General features: G+C 40.0%; 1 protein-coding gene across 5 annotated transcripts in view; it reads left to right on the top strand.

The window, feature by feature from the left end:
* The window catches only part of RNF175 (ring finger protein 175), a 47,591-nt gene extending 36,719 nt beyond the window's left edge, over window positions 1-10,872 (top strand). For 4 of the 5 annotated variants that reach the window (XM_078445679.2, XM_078445681.2, XM_078445682.2 and 1 more), the window contains 3 exons: window positions 4,942-5,075; window positions 8,290-8,391; window positions 10,541-10,872. In XM_078445679.2, coding sequence (XP_078301805.2) covers window positions 4,942-5,075; window positions 8,290-8,391; window positions 10,541-10,661 — 357 coding nt within the window. In that variant the 3' untranslated portion in view covers window positions 10,662-10,872. The remainder of the gene's footprint in view (window positions 1-4,941; window positions 5,076-8,289; window positions 8,392-10,540) is intronic. The other variant, XM_078445680.2, reaches the window with a different exon arrangement.
* The last annotated feature ends 2,168 nt before the right edge of the window (window positions 10,873-13,040 follow it).

Here is a 13,040-nt window from a genome sequence, read left to right as displayed (position 1 = left end):
GCCAGGTGCCCCCAGAGGCATCTTTTTAAATAAAATAATTATTTGGGGGGCACCTGTGTGGCTCGGTCAGTTAAGCAACTGACTCTTGATATGGGCTCAAGTCATGATCTCTAGATCATGAGATCAAGCGCCACATCCAGCTCTGCACTGAGCATGGAACCTGCTTGGAATTCTCCCTCTCTCTCTGCCCGTCTCCTGCTCATGCACGCATGCTCTCTCTAAATAAATAAATAAATAAATAAATAGACATTAAAAAAATAATTATTATTTGGAAGTAACCATCTCTAGCATACTCCAATTGCCCGCATTGAAAGGATTAGTAAAAATTAAATAACGACAACAAATTTTATGTTTTATATTTTATACTAAATTTTATATTCTGTGCCTAACACAGAAAGTCATATTTCATGCACATAAAGCACTTGAGAATCAATCATTACTCCTCATAATGATCAGTTATCATTAGATAGCATTAGAAGAAGTCGGAGATACAAAAACTGTGCTAAATGTATTCTGACTGTATATTGGTCTCTGGGACTTAGAAAGTATCCCTAATAGCTTTTTCTTAAACTCTCTTAAGATTGAAACTCCAAGTGGACATACTTGCTGGTTAGATGGATTTCATATTCAGATATTAGGAGCACTCATCTATGTCTGACACATGCACATCTCATAAAAACTCACAAACCAGGGGCTTTGGGATGACCTAGTGGTTTCAGGAATTCTATGTCTCTGTCCTCCGCTGGCCTCTTGGTACACAGCAGATACGAAATGGAAAAGCTACTGTGGATGGCAAGGGAGGAGTGCAATTCCAGACTGTTCTTCTCTCTCTCCATTTATGGGGCAGGACTAAGCAGACATGACCTTGACTTCATCCCTGTCCAGTCTGCCCTTCTCCATCTCCGTAGGCTCTATCTTACTCTTTTCCTATAGCCTGGAATCCGACTTCTGTGGTGAAATGCCGGAACAAGATACCTTTTGGAAGTCCCCTGCCATGTGTCATCTATGGGACAACTGCCTTTTTTATAATGTTTAAGGTGAGCAAAGGAGAGAGCATTTCCACTCCTAGTTCCTCCAGCAAAAGCCAGAAGTCATACTTCTTAAAAATTTCCCAAAGCCTCTTGTACTTATTTATGGACAGGAGAGGGAGAGAAGAGTTGTGTGTCCTCTGTTCTCCAGTGGAACAGGAAGAAGAGATTCAACCTCACAAGACAAGTTTTTAAGCGCCAACTTTCTGGAGACTTCTCACCTGATCCCACCCCACCAGGCTTCAACTTCTTGTCATCCTCTGTCAACTTAACTTCATCTACCAAATATATAAAACCCACTGCTTCAAGCCATTGGCACAGCCACGAGTGACTTGAACTGATGGAGTGTGTGTGTGTGTGTGTGTGTGTGTGTGTGTGTGAGACAGAGGTAAGGAGGAAGCAAAGGAGGAGCAATTTCCATTCTCACACCACTGCCTAAGCCCCACACCAGACTAATTAAGTCAGAATCTCTGGGAGTGGAGCCAGTGCATCTGCTTTGTTTTAAAAGCTCCTCAGGAAAAGGAATGAGCTATTAAGCCATGCAAAAACATGGATGAACTGTAAATACATGTTGCTAACTGAAAGAAGGCAGTCAGAAAAGGGTACATGTTATATGATTCCATTTATATGACATTTTGGAAAGGGCACAACTATGGAGATGGTAAACAGATCAGTGGTTGCCAGGGGTTTAGGGAGTGAGCAGGGATGAATAGATGAAGTACAGGGAATTTTTTAGGGCAGTGAAATTATTCTGTATGACACTGTAATCGTAAATACATGACACTATGCATTTGTCAAAATCAATAGTACTTTGTAGCAGAAGGAGTGAAACAACGTATACAAATCCGAAAAATCATTTAGGATGTGAGAGAATGCCAGGACAGAATGTAGACTGTGACAGAAGAATCTAACTGTATTACAAATGCATGAAATAACCACACTGAAGGGAGGAGAAGAAAGCGCTGACCTAAGTAACTTTGAAATGAGTAGAGATCTAAGATTAAAAGCAAAGGAACTGAACATAAGTACTGTACTCTAGTTTGTAAAGTGTTTTCCCTCAGGGCTATGGGTTCACAATTGTGATACTGCTATCCATGTATTCCGCAACTGAATAACTCAGTAAATGGATGATCCATAGTAGGAGCTATGTTTCTCACCCTCAGAAGGTTATTAACACTCAAGGAGAGAAGGCTAGAACGATCCATATAGTAAAGGATAAGAGTTAAAGACATCAGTCTGAGATCATGTTTAGCATAATATAGATTACATGTGTCTTAATATAGATGGATACATATAGGAACATCTATCGCTATGATATACACATGGGTTAGTATATACAGCTCTATCTCCTTCCTCTGTCAGCTAAGAAGCCCAGAAGCAATGACACCCCAGGAGCAGTAAGCACACCTAATGCCCATATCTTTTCTAATGCCATTCTACAATAAAAGGAACCAAGGTTCCTTGGAGAAATGGTTGATTCTAGGTCTTGGCAGGGAATATACAAATGAGCCCGGAGTACCTTGTACTCCCAGAAGTTAAGGAAGTGCTTAAAACAAGCAAACAAACAAAAAACCCCACCACAATTATGAGGATAAGTCAAAGAGACAGAAGCCAACTGAAAAAGCTGCCAATGGTAAATGCTAGAACAATCTGTGCAACCAAATAGTAGTAATGGTAGTAGCAGTAGTCGTCATCGTTGTAGTGGTAGTAATAGCAGTAGTAGTAATAGTAGTTGTAGTAGTAGTCATAGTAGTAGTAGTAGTAATAGTAGTAGTCGTAGTTGTAGTCGTAGTAGTAGTAGTAACAATAGTAGTAGTCGTCGTCGTAGTAGCAACAGTAGTAGTAAAAGTAGTAGTAGTAGTAATGGTAGTAGTAGTTGTAGTCTTAGTAGTAGTAGTCGTAGTTGTAGTAGTAGTAACAATAGTAGTAGTCATAGTAGTAGCAACAGTAGTAGTAATAGTAGTAGTAGTAGTAATGGTAGTAGTAGCAGCAGCAATAGTAGCAGCAGCAGAGTTGGGTTATAACCCAAAGTATAAAATAAATATCATGAGGGGCGCCTGGGTGGCTCAGTAGGTTGAGCGTCCGACTTCGGCTCAGGTGATGATCTCACAACTCGTGAGTTCAAGCCCCGCGTCGGGCTCTGTGTGCTGACAGCTCGAGCCTGGAGCCTGGTTCCGATTCTGTGTCTCCCTCTCTCTCTGACCCTCCCCTGTTCATGCTCTGTCTCTGACTCAAAAATGAATAAATGTTTAAAATAAATATCATGAGTCTATGTTGATATAAATGAATGAATGGAGGAGAATAGACAAATCTCTCATGCAGAAGTCCACGTAATTTATGTAGATACTCGAACCTTAAGAAGGTTATTGGTTAAGTTTTTTGGGGTCAGCTTGGGTGGGCTGTGGTGCTCGATTGTTTGATCAAACACCCATCTAGATACACACACATACACACCCTATCAGTTCCTTTTCTCTGGAGAAGACTCACTGATATTGAGGTAGAGCTTAACTTCCCCCTCCTTATGAATGGGCTGTTCTTCGTGATTTCCTTCCAAAGAGTACAAAATAGAAAGGAATAAAAAAAAAAAGAGAGAGAGTAGCTTTATAGTAGAGAAACCTGACAGACACTGCATCACACCAGGTGATCAAGGTGAAAATCAACAGTGATAAGACTGATAGCACGTACCCTTGCTATGGTGTGATAAGAACATTATCTTCGTTCCTAAAACTCATAACCTCACTGTAATCAAGAGAAAAACATCAGCTAAATTCCCATTGAGGGATATTCTGCAAAATACTCCCCCAAATTGTCAAAGTCATAGAAAAAAAGTGAGGTCTGAGAAACCACCACAGCCAACAGGAGCTCAAGGAAACATAACAACTAAGTGGTATCCTGAATCGGATTCTGGAACAGAATGAGGACATTCGTTTTTTTTTTTTAAATCTAATCCGAATAGGGGCACCTGGGTGGCTCAGTGGGTTAAGCGTCCAACTTTGGCTCAGGTCATGATCTCACTGCTCATGAGTTCGAGCCCCACGTCAGGCTCTGTGCTGACAGCTCAGAGCCTGGAGTCTGCTTCGGATTCTGTGTCTCCATCTCTCTCTGCCCCTCCCCCTCTTGTGCGCTCTCTCACTCTCTCTCTCTCTCAAATATACATAAAACATAAGAAAATTTTAAAAATCTAATCTGGATAAAGTATGTACTTTGTTTCATAATAAGTGTCAATGTTGGTTCATTGATTGTGACAAAGATACCTACTAATGTAAGATGGTAATAATAGGGGAAATATGGTATATGGGAACTGGTACTATCTTCATATCTTTCCTTTACGTATAAAACAATATTTAAATAAATATTTATTTTGTAAAAAACAGCTTCTTAGGGATTCTAATGTGCTGCCAATATTGGAATCACTCTTCATCCACAGCATTGGAAAGATGCAGGCATCCCAGGTTAGAATTCTAAAGACATTGCTTTCCAATGGGATTAGTCTATATGCTCCTTCTCATCACATGGGAAGTAAAAATGATAGAGATGCCTGAGCTTACTCCAGATCTGTGAATCAGAGAAAGGGTTAGGCTATAGGTAAGCTTAAAAAGCTTCCTGGGTGACTCTGAACTACAGCCCTGCATGAAAACCTTTCCTCTTGAAGGATTCCTCAATGGGGAGGTTAAATTGGAGGTTATAATTAGCAGTGTACTCTGGGTCCATTTGGAGTTCAGTGGGTTTTTGCCTGGAGACCCTAACTACACTGAAGCATTCCTAGGAGGAAAAGTGTTTCATGTTCTAAACCAATGAAGAAGCAGTGAAAACTCTATGTCCCAAAGCCTGGAAGTGGTGTTCCTGTGTTCAGAGAATGAATGGTATATGTGCTCTCCTTTCTAACAGTGCTCTGTGCATTTCCCCCAAACAGTTCTACAGCGTCAGTGGGATGCCCACAAGGAGCTTGTCAGACAATGTCTGCGCCGTCTGTGGGCAGAAGATCATTGTGGAGCTCAATGAAGAAGGGCTCATTGAAAACACCTACCAGCTCTCATGCAATCATGTGTATCCTTTTCACGGGAAACCATATGGGCTTCATCAAGCCGATGATGGGAGGCAATTTTCAAATAATCTGTGTTGGCCATGGCAAGTCAGGGAGCACTGTCTCATACCTTCCTCCCCTCCTCCTAGCCCCATCTCTTCTGCCTTGCTTAGCTCCCATCCCCAAACCCCAGGTCCTTGTCCTCCACCTTCTCTCTTGCTGAGACTTTCTGATAGTCTCTGCTAACTAATGAACCGCTAACTGAGGTGAACCTCTTTGGCCAGTGATTTCCTTTGTAAAAATGAATCTTCATGCTACCCAGAGAGAAAGGCTGTATGTAGCATCTGCACAAGACACTGGCTGGGAAAGTTGGCAAAGCCGTACGTGAACAGATAGCCAAGAAGAACCTGGGAGAGAAAGGTGTGGGGGTGAGAAAAAGTGGAGTTTCAGGTTCAGAGAGGAACTCAGAACTGTCCAGGTGGAGCCTCTGAATCTCACAGGACTGAAAACAACAAAGTATGCTTTGCCTAGAAATAATCCTAGGAATTTACTTGTGTCAACAGTGATAGTGGGGTCAACCAGCTATCAGCTCTGGTCTTGGAAAGAAGATAACGCCACAGGCAGCAGGACACCTCGGACTACAAAAGGAGGGACCAAAACTTGAGCATCTAGCTTTTGAACGATGTGGCTCCTCTGTCTGCGAGGTCTGCCCTGAATGGCTGATAGATCTTTAGGTGTTAGGATGCAGACAAGCCTGGGCCTGGAAACCAGCATTCTCTGGGAATTCCAATAACCGTTGAGGAAGACCTCAACATATGGAAAGATCTAGGATCAAGGGTCCTGAATATGTAACTCTGGATACCAAAGTTGTGTTTGGGTTGGCCGACAATCAGTATTTTAATTCTCTCCTAAATATAGGGGAAAAGAAGGTATCATTTATCTTTATAGTACAATATCAACTTTATAATATTGCTCTGCACTCAGTTCAACCCTCTGGCATTATGAGGTGGTTAAACCATCTGTCTTTTGCCTCTGAAGCCCACCTAACTCAGTAATACTCTAGATGTGCAGTGCCTATGACTCGGTTCTGTTTAATCTGGACAGATTCCATTTATTCAATCCTGAGAGTTAAAAAATGGAGTAAATGTATCTGAAATGCAATAGGAGACCTTACTCCTGACGTTTAAGCCTTACCATTTTAAGGCAAGAAACACAAAAATATCCCATATGGAGTTCTATGGTGGTTTTCCAGTGTGATACCTTTCCCAAAAAACTATCCTTCCAAGTCTGGCCCTAGTTTTAAATACGATTTACTTTTCAAGTGTTGGAACAGAGCCCCTTACGCCATTTGCAAGTGGAAATATTTTCTCTCTCCACCTTTAAAACCCCTTAGGGATTGTTGTGCATGTGGGCATATGTAATCTAAAATGTAGTCACTTTTAAATTTGCTTTGCAGGGAGTACTGTTAATGGCCCATTTTAGCATGAATCATATTAGCAAGGAGTGGGTGAACGTGAGTCATATTAACAAGCTGGGGCAGGGGAAGGAATCTGAGTATTGCTCTGCAGCAACTCTGCCAGCTTGGAGACTTTTCAGGATCAAGATTTAAAGATGAGACAGGATATTAAGAGGATGTGGACATTTCAATGCTGGCTCTATGACTCCTGAACTCTACCTATCTGGAAGATGAGGCCATACTCCAGCCCTTTTGAATAAAGGGCTGCAAGGGTTTGGGTTTAAAATCTTTGTTATAATGTTGCACCTGGGTGGCTCAGTCAGTTAAGCTTCCGACTTTGGCTCAGGTCATGGTCTTGTGGTTCATAGGTTCAAGCCCTGCGTCAGGCTCTGTGCTGACAGCTTGAAGCCTGGAGCCTGCTATGGATTCTGTGTCTCCCTCTCTCTGCCCCTCTCCCATTCATTCTCTCTCTCTCTCTCTCTTTCTCATGCTGTCTCTTTCTCTCTCTCAAAAGTAAACATTAAAAAATTTGTTTATTAAAATCTTTGCTATAATACACCACTTTATGTTAATCCAAGCCTTTTGCAAAAATTACCCAATTCCAAAAACGTACAATAGTGGAAACTCTTAGTTACATACAGATCTAATATTGAGGAATTATACACATGGTCTTGACTGCTCTACACTCCCATTTATTAGGGAGGAGACTGCTACATCATTGCTGTTCACATGGACATGTAGCAGGCTAGTCAGAAAATCGTTTGATTTTGATTCAGAAAGCTACACTGGGATCAACGATTGTAAAAATAAATAAATAAATAGGATGGATCTCATTACTGTTACTCATTTTGCCCAAATCTACAATGTTGTGGAACCTGAGAAAATATATCTGCAAAAGTAGTTGGTTTTACGTGATTCACTCAAATATTTATTTAATAAATAGGCACTTAGGCACTGCATCAGGTGCTAAGGACAGGGAAGAATGAGACCTGGTCCCACAGGTTTCATGTGGTTCAGGAGAGACATGGATATACATAGAATGTCGTGCTACAGTGTGATAGGAGCTCTAATGGGAGCAATTGTGGGAAAAGACAGGGTTTGCTCTCAACTTTGGGGGCAAAGGGCCAAACTCTCCAGACAGGGAAATATATACAAATGAATTTGTAAATGCCTAGTGTTTCAGAATTTTATTAGGTTTATATTCTATTAAAAATAAATGCTTTCTTATCAGTAACAAAAAAAAAACTTAAGACTCATAAAGCTAATAGAAATTTCCATAAACTTATGGTTTCTGACTACAAGTAACTTAAGCTTGTCTAGGTGCCTAAGACAAGTGTGATTACGTAGTAGGTAATGAATAAGGCACAAAACATAGAACAGGGAAACACTATGGTAAATCTATGAGAAACGCACAATTAGCGAGGCAAGGAGATGTATTAATATAGTGTGATGTTAAATATTGCTGTAAAAAAGCACTTTCATATTCTTTATCTAATTTAATTCTTGGGAGAATCTAGTGCAGCAAGAAGAACAGGTAAGGCCAAGAAGCTATGTAAACCTCGAAAGTTCCTAAAGCTATTACAGCTCTGACTGCAAGCTCACAGTCCTGGGGTTCCATTGGCCTACAGAATCTTCCTGAGAGTGATGTGCACAGTCAAGTCATGACTCACCTCCATTCTCACCCTCTACTTCATCCTGCAGATGGGATCATTTCCATTATGCCATCATGAAGCAGACCTTGCCTCTTACTATCTAGAAACTTCCCTAACGAGATGCTTAAGCTTTCACGAATTCTGCATCCGAGGTTGGTGTATAGTTGGTAAAAAGCAGACTTGCCCTTACTGCAAAGAGAAGGTTGATTTGAAGAGGATGATCAGTAACCCGTATCCTTTAAAAAAAAAAATAAAAGTTGTGAGATATTATGTAAATGTTCTGGTAATGCATTCTTAAATCTAAATATTCATTATCTTCATTACAGTTGTAGCTGAAAGCTTTGTTTTCCCGTATCTATTTCAAAATGACTTACTAGTCTCTTTTCTCCCCTGTGCCTATGTTACTACTCTGGCTAGGAATTTAATGCCAAAAAAGATACATTATACTCTTTATAGTCCATGTATTCTACTATAAGGGCTTTAGTGGGAATGTGATGGGATATTGCAAGAGATGGGTAAATATATGGAAGGATTAGATAGATAGATGATAGCTATGTAAATAGATGATGGATGGATGGGTGGGTGGGTGGGTGGGTGGATGGATGGATAGGTAGGCAGAGAGTTGGATGACAGGTAATGGGTGGATGGGATGAGTGGGTGGGTATATAAATATATAGACTGGAAATGAAATTTTAAAATCCCCAAATGTGAACTAGTATATAGAAAAGTATTTTTAAGATATACTATATTTTATTATTTCCAGAATGAGTAAGGTTATTTTCACCCTGGATTTGGTCTTTTAAATTCCTTGCCATGCCTCATCTTGTTTTAGGCTAAACCCTAGTGATAATAATATTGAAAGAAAATGAAGAACTACAGACAGCTTATGGCAGCAGCTAGGATTTTTATAGACACCAAGGTTCTCCATCTGAGGCCACAGGAAGCCTCAGTGGCCCCATCCAGAGCTGACCACAAAGACTTAGTCCTCAACCCCACTGGCTCAAGACCATAATACGGTAAAACCTTAGTTTGCAAGCATAATTCATTCTGGAAACATGCTTGTAATCCAAACCACTTGTATATCGAAGTGAATTTCAAGAACCATTGGCTCAGTTGTGATCATGTCACGTTCAGTGTCACGTACTACTTGTATTGCAAGACAATGCTCGTTTATCAAGCTAAAACTTATCAGAAATGTTTGCTCATCTTGCGGAACACTCACAGAACAAGTTACTCACAGTCCAAGGTTTTACTGTATATCTCTTCCAGGGGGTAAGTAGGATTGAAACATAGCCCCACCTTCAGCAGCAAACATTGAGAGGTTGGCATCAACCTGCCAAGTACTGTCTTTCCTCATACGAGACAGCCTTTCCAGACTTTCTGTGTACCAGTCACCTAAATTTTACAGTGCTGAGACACCTCCCTTGTTCCCTCTCCCCCTATTCTTTACCAACCCTGAATGTACAGTTTTAACAATGGCTGCCAGCGGCAATGCCCACACCTCTCTGATGACTGCAAATCAAGGAAAGATTTGCAATTAGGGCAGCAGAGGAGGGAGCATCTTTTTGTCTCAGGGCCATGCCACAGCAAGAGAGTACCTCTGTGGCCACCAGCTCCCTCTGGTGTGTGATGCTCCCTCCTCCTTCCAGTGCATCCGCTCTCTCTGAAGTTCCCTTCTGATAGGAGGAAACCAAGTCCCGAACTGCTTTTGGTTAACAACTTATAAAACTAAAATATATGCAGCTTTGTTATAATGTTGGTGATAATATGATCATAAATGTCACCTTAAATGCTCATTTAAATAACAAAGGACCATCGGTTACTCCATACAGTCTTGAGAGAATAAGCTTTTGAATATTACACGTACTCTTTTTATTGAGAGTCAGTAAAAAGAAAAGCTTCTTGGGGAATATTTGCCTTTATGTATGTAACATTGCTATTAGAGATATTATGTGTTAATTACATCCCCTTAGCACAATTTATCAAAGAAACTGGAAAAAGCATATCTTATCTGTGATGGTTTTCTTTTCAATACAGTGCCGAAGGCTGTTTTGGCTCACTTAAGGAAGTTTCCATGATCCTTGGTTTCCAGTGTCGTCATCTCCCTCTTCCTTTCTCTGTTAGTATATGACCCTTGCCTTTTGTTGTTTTACAGTTTGAGATTTTATTGTAATCTGTTTTATTGTTGGAAATTTGGTGTAATGTAAATAACAATGATAATCAAATGCTATAAAAATCACATAAGGGGCTTTTAAATGAGCATACAGAATTAAGAGGAAAGGAAATACTCACTGCATTGCTGATTATATTTGCAAATGATATTCATGAATATTTGTGCTACTTGGCTGTATATAGAGCAACCTCCTTAACTGAGATTTAGCTGGGAGCGCACACACTTTTTATATGGACAAATCCTGGATTGGCTTCGTTATTTGGTGGCCTGGCAACCCGTGGTGATTGGAATAGTTCAAGGCATTAATTATTCACTAGGGCTGGAATAGTACAGCAGACTTACTCCAGAAGCAATGTGTTGCATGTTGAAATATTTTTAAATCCTTGATCCTACACTTAATATCGATATTCTTTTTTTTAATATCAGAGGTGATCCCCAAGAGTTTAGAGAACTGAGCCTTACCTAAGCAGTCTGTCTATGTGGAAAGAATTTAGAGAGAAGCTGAATGTCAAAAGTTCAGAAAAAAAACAAAAGTAAAACCAATGAATCTGTGAAGTAGCAATTAGTAAAAATTTATTGGGCACACATCTTAAAGATCGTTTGCAAACCAGGAGCACTCAGACCAAAACACAGAATGAGGCTCAGAGCTATATATTATAAAGCAGCTTATATAGTGTGGAGGCAGTGACTGTTTATTCTTCATGGTGATTGGTTACAATACGGGAATTTTCTTAAATGAAAGGGAATTGGTTAGTGATCACCTCATCTCAATTTGGGGAGAACAATTTAAGTTTTGCTTATGATTTTCAGGGGTGTAAGCAAGAAGTGATCTCAGTCAAGTTAGCTTTGCTTGTCCTGCAAAGTAAGCTAAATTAAGCTTTGCTTGTATGACTAACCTGGTTTTGTCCACTGAAGGAGTTTTCAAGTCTGGCCTCTGTTTGTGTTTGGTTTTAACATGAACAACAGAATAAACAAATAGAGCACACTTTGCATCTTTCCCCTTGTGATCATTTTCTAATTGATGCATGCAGCCCATTTGTTAGCACCCGCCATGGACATCCTACCTCTAATTTGGCTGATAATGTACTTCTTACCTACAACATTTAGTTACAACCGGTTCAACATCTTCAAAGACGTAGGCAGAGTTGTTAAGTAATCTACAGTTCAAGGAGATTACTGCAGCTTTGGCACCATAAAGGCCTCTGCGTAGAGGGCATTATTCCCAAAATGTCTAGCGCTAGGTGCCACAGCCCAGCCCATTCAAAGGGCCACAGCTGCACTGCGTTTCCCGGGCCTGCCAAGTGCACTTGACCCATCCAAGGGTTGCATTAAAGTGGAGGAAAACCACTCTCTTCTTTTGTGCCACTCTGTTCACATGCACACATGCACACACACACACACACACACACCATCACTGTTGCTGTACTCTGCTTTCATTTTCCTCATAGCACTTATCAACACCTGAAATCATACCATACATTTGTTTGTTATTGTTTGTCTCCCCTTCCAGGAAGGCAGAGAATTTTATCTATTTAGTTCCCTATTGTATCTCCAGCACTTGGAGCACTAGCTGGATATAATAGGCACTCAGTAATTATTTGCTGAAAGAATGAATTAATCCAGCAGGAGGGGGTAAAATTAATGGGATAGGAAAGAACTGTCCAAAAGAATTAACTCAAGAACGATACACTAGACTCCCCAAATTAATTTGCTTTAAATTGCTGGTGAGTTGTTGAACAGCGACCACCACACACATAATATCAGACATCTACTCTGCACACTTGAAGACATTACACTTGTATGAAGTAGAAAGGAAACACACCTACTGTCAAAAACATAGGCCATGTTCTTAACTTAATGCTATTCAAAGTTCTATCACAGCCATAATGAAAAAACTCACACTCAGATTTTTTCTACCTGTTGGTAATTTTCCTTCTTGAAACTTCCCAATCCTTCAGTATTATGATTGACTCACCATCCAGATTATTAGATTGAACTCTGATTTATTTCCCTATTCAGCAAATATTTCATTAATTCAATACTTATTCCATACCAGGCATGGGCAAGGATTAACGAGAGAAAATAAGATTCCTGAGCTTATAGTCTATTGACAAATAAAAACATGTCACTGTTGGATAAAGCACTACCTTAAAGTGTTTTCTTCTATAAAAGGAGCCCTTAAATTGACCTCTGATGCATTTCCCATTTATCTTTTATGAACAGCTGCAGGAGGATAGCCTTTAGAACCCTTTGCAACTCAGGGAGAGTAAACCGTATGTGTCTGCATAGAATTCTAAATGACCCTCAGAGTTCAGAAATGTTGGATAATCACTAAACAATCTCACACAAAACAATAAAGATGCCATTCCCTTCATAGTTTAGGCATTGAACACCTCATCCCAATTTTTTGAATATGTATATATACGTTGAAAAAATTATGGAGGGCTATACACTACACAGTTACCAGTGGTCATCCCAAGGTGAAGGGGGAAGAGTGGATTCGTTCTTTCTATGCTCTTACCTCGCGTCCAAAATTTCTACAGTGAACATGTTTAACATTTGCGATGAGAAAAATAAAGATTATTTTTATATTACTTCAAATCTATCAATTAACCATGGAGCTATTTCGATTGCTGTTTAAATTACTGAAATTAAATCTACAGACCAAGTCCATGTTAAATTTATCTGGTTCTCATGATAATTAACA

This window comes from Panthera onca, chromosome B1, assembly GCF_046562875.1.
Source record: "Panthera onca isolate mPanOnc1 chromosome B1, mPanOnc1 haplotype 2, whole genome shotgun sequence".
In the NCBI taxonomy this organism is placed as follows: Eukaryota; Metazoa; Chordata; class Mammalia; order Carnivora; family Felidae; genus Panthera; species Panthera onca.
This window is presented reverse-complemented; position numbering and strand designations above follow the sequence as displayed.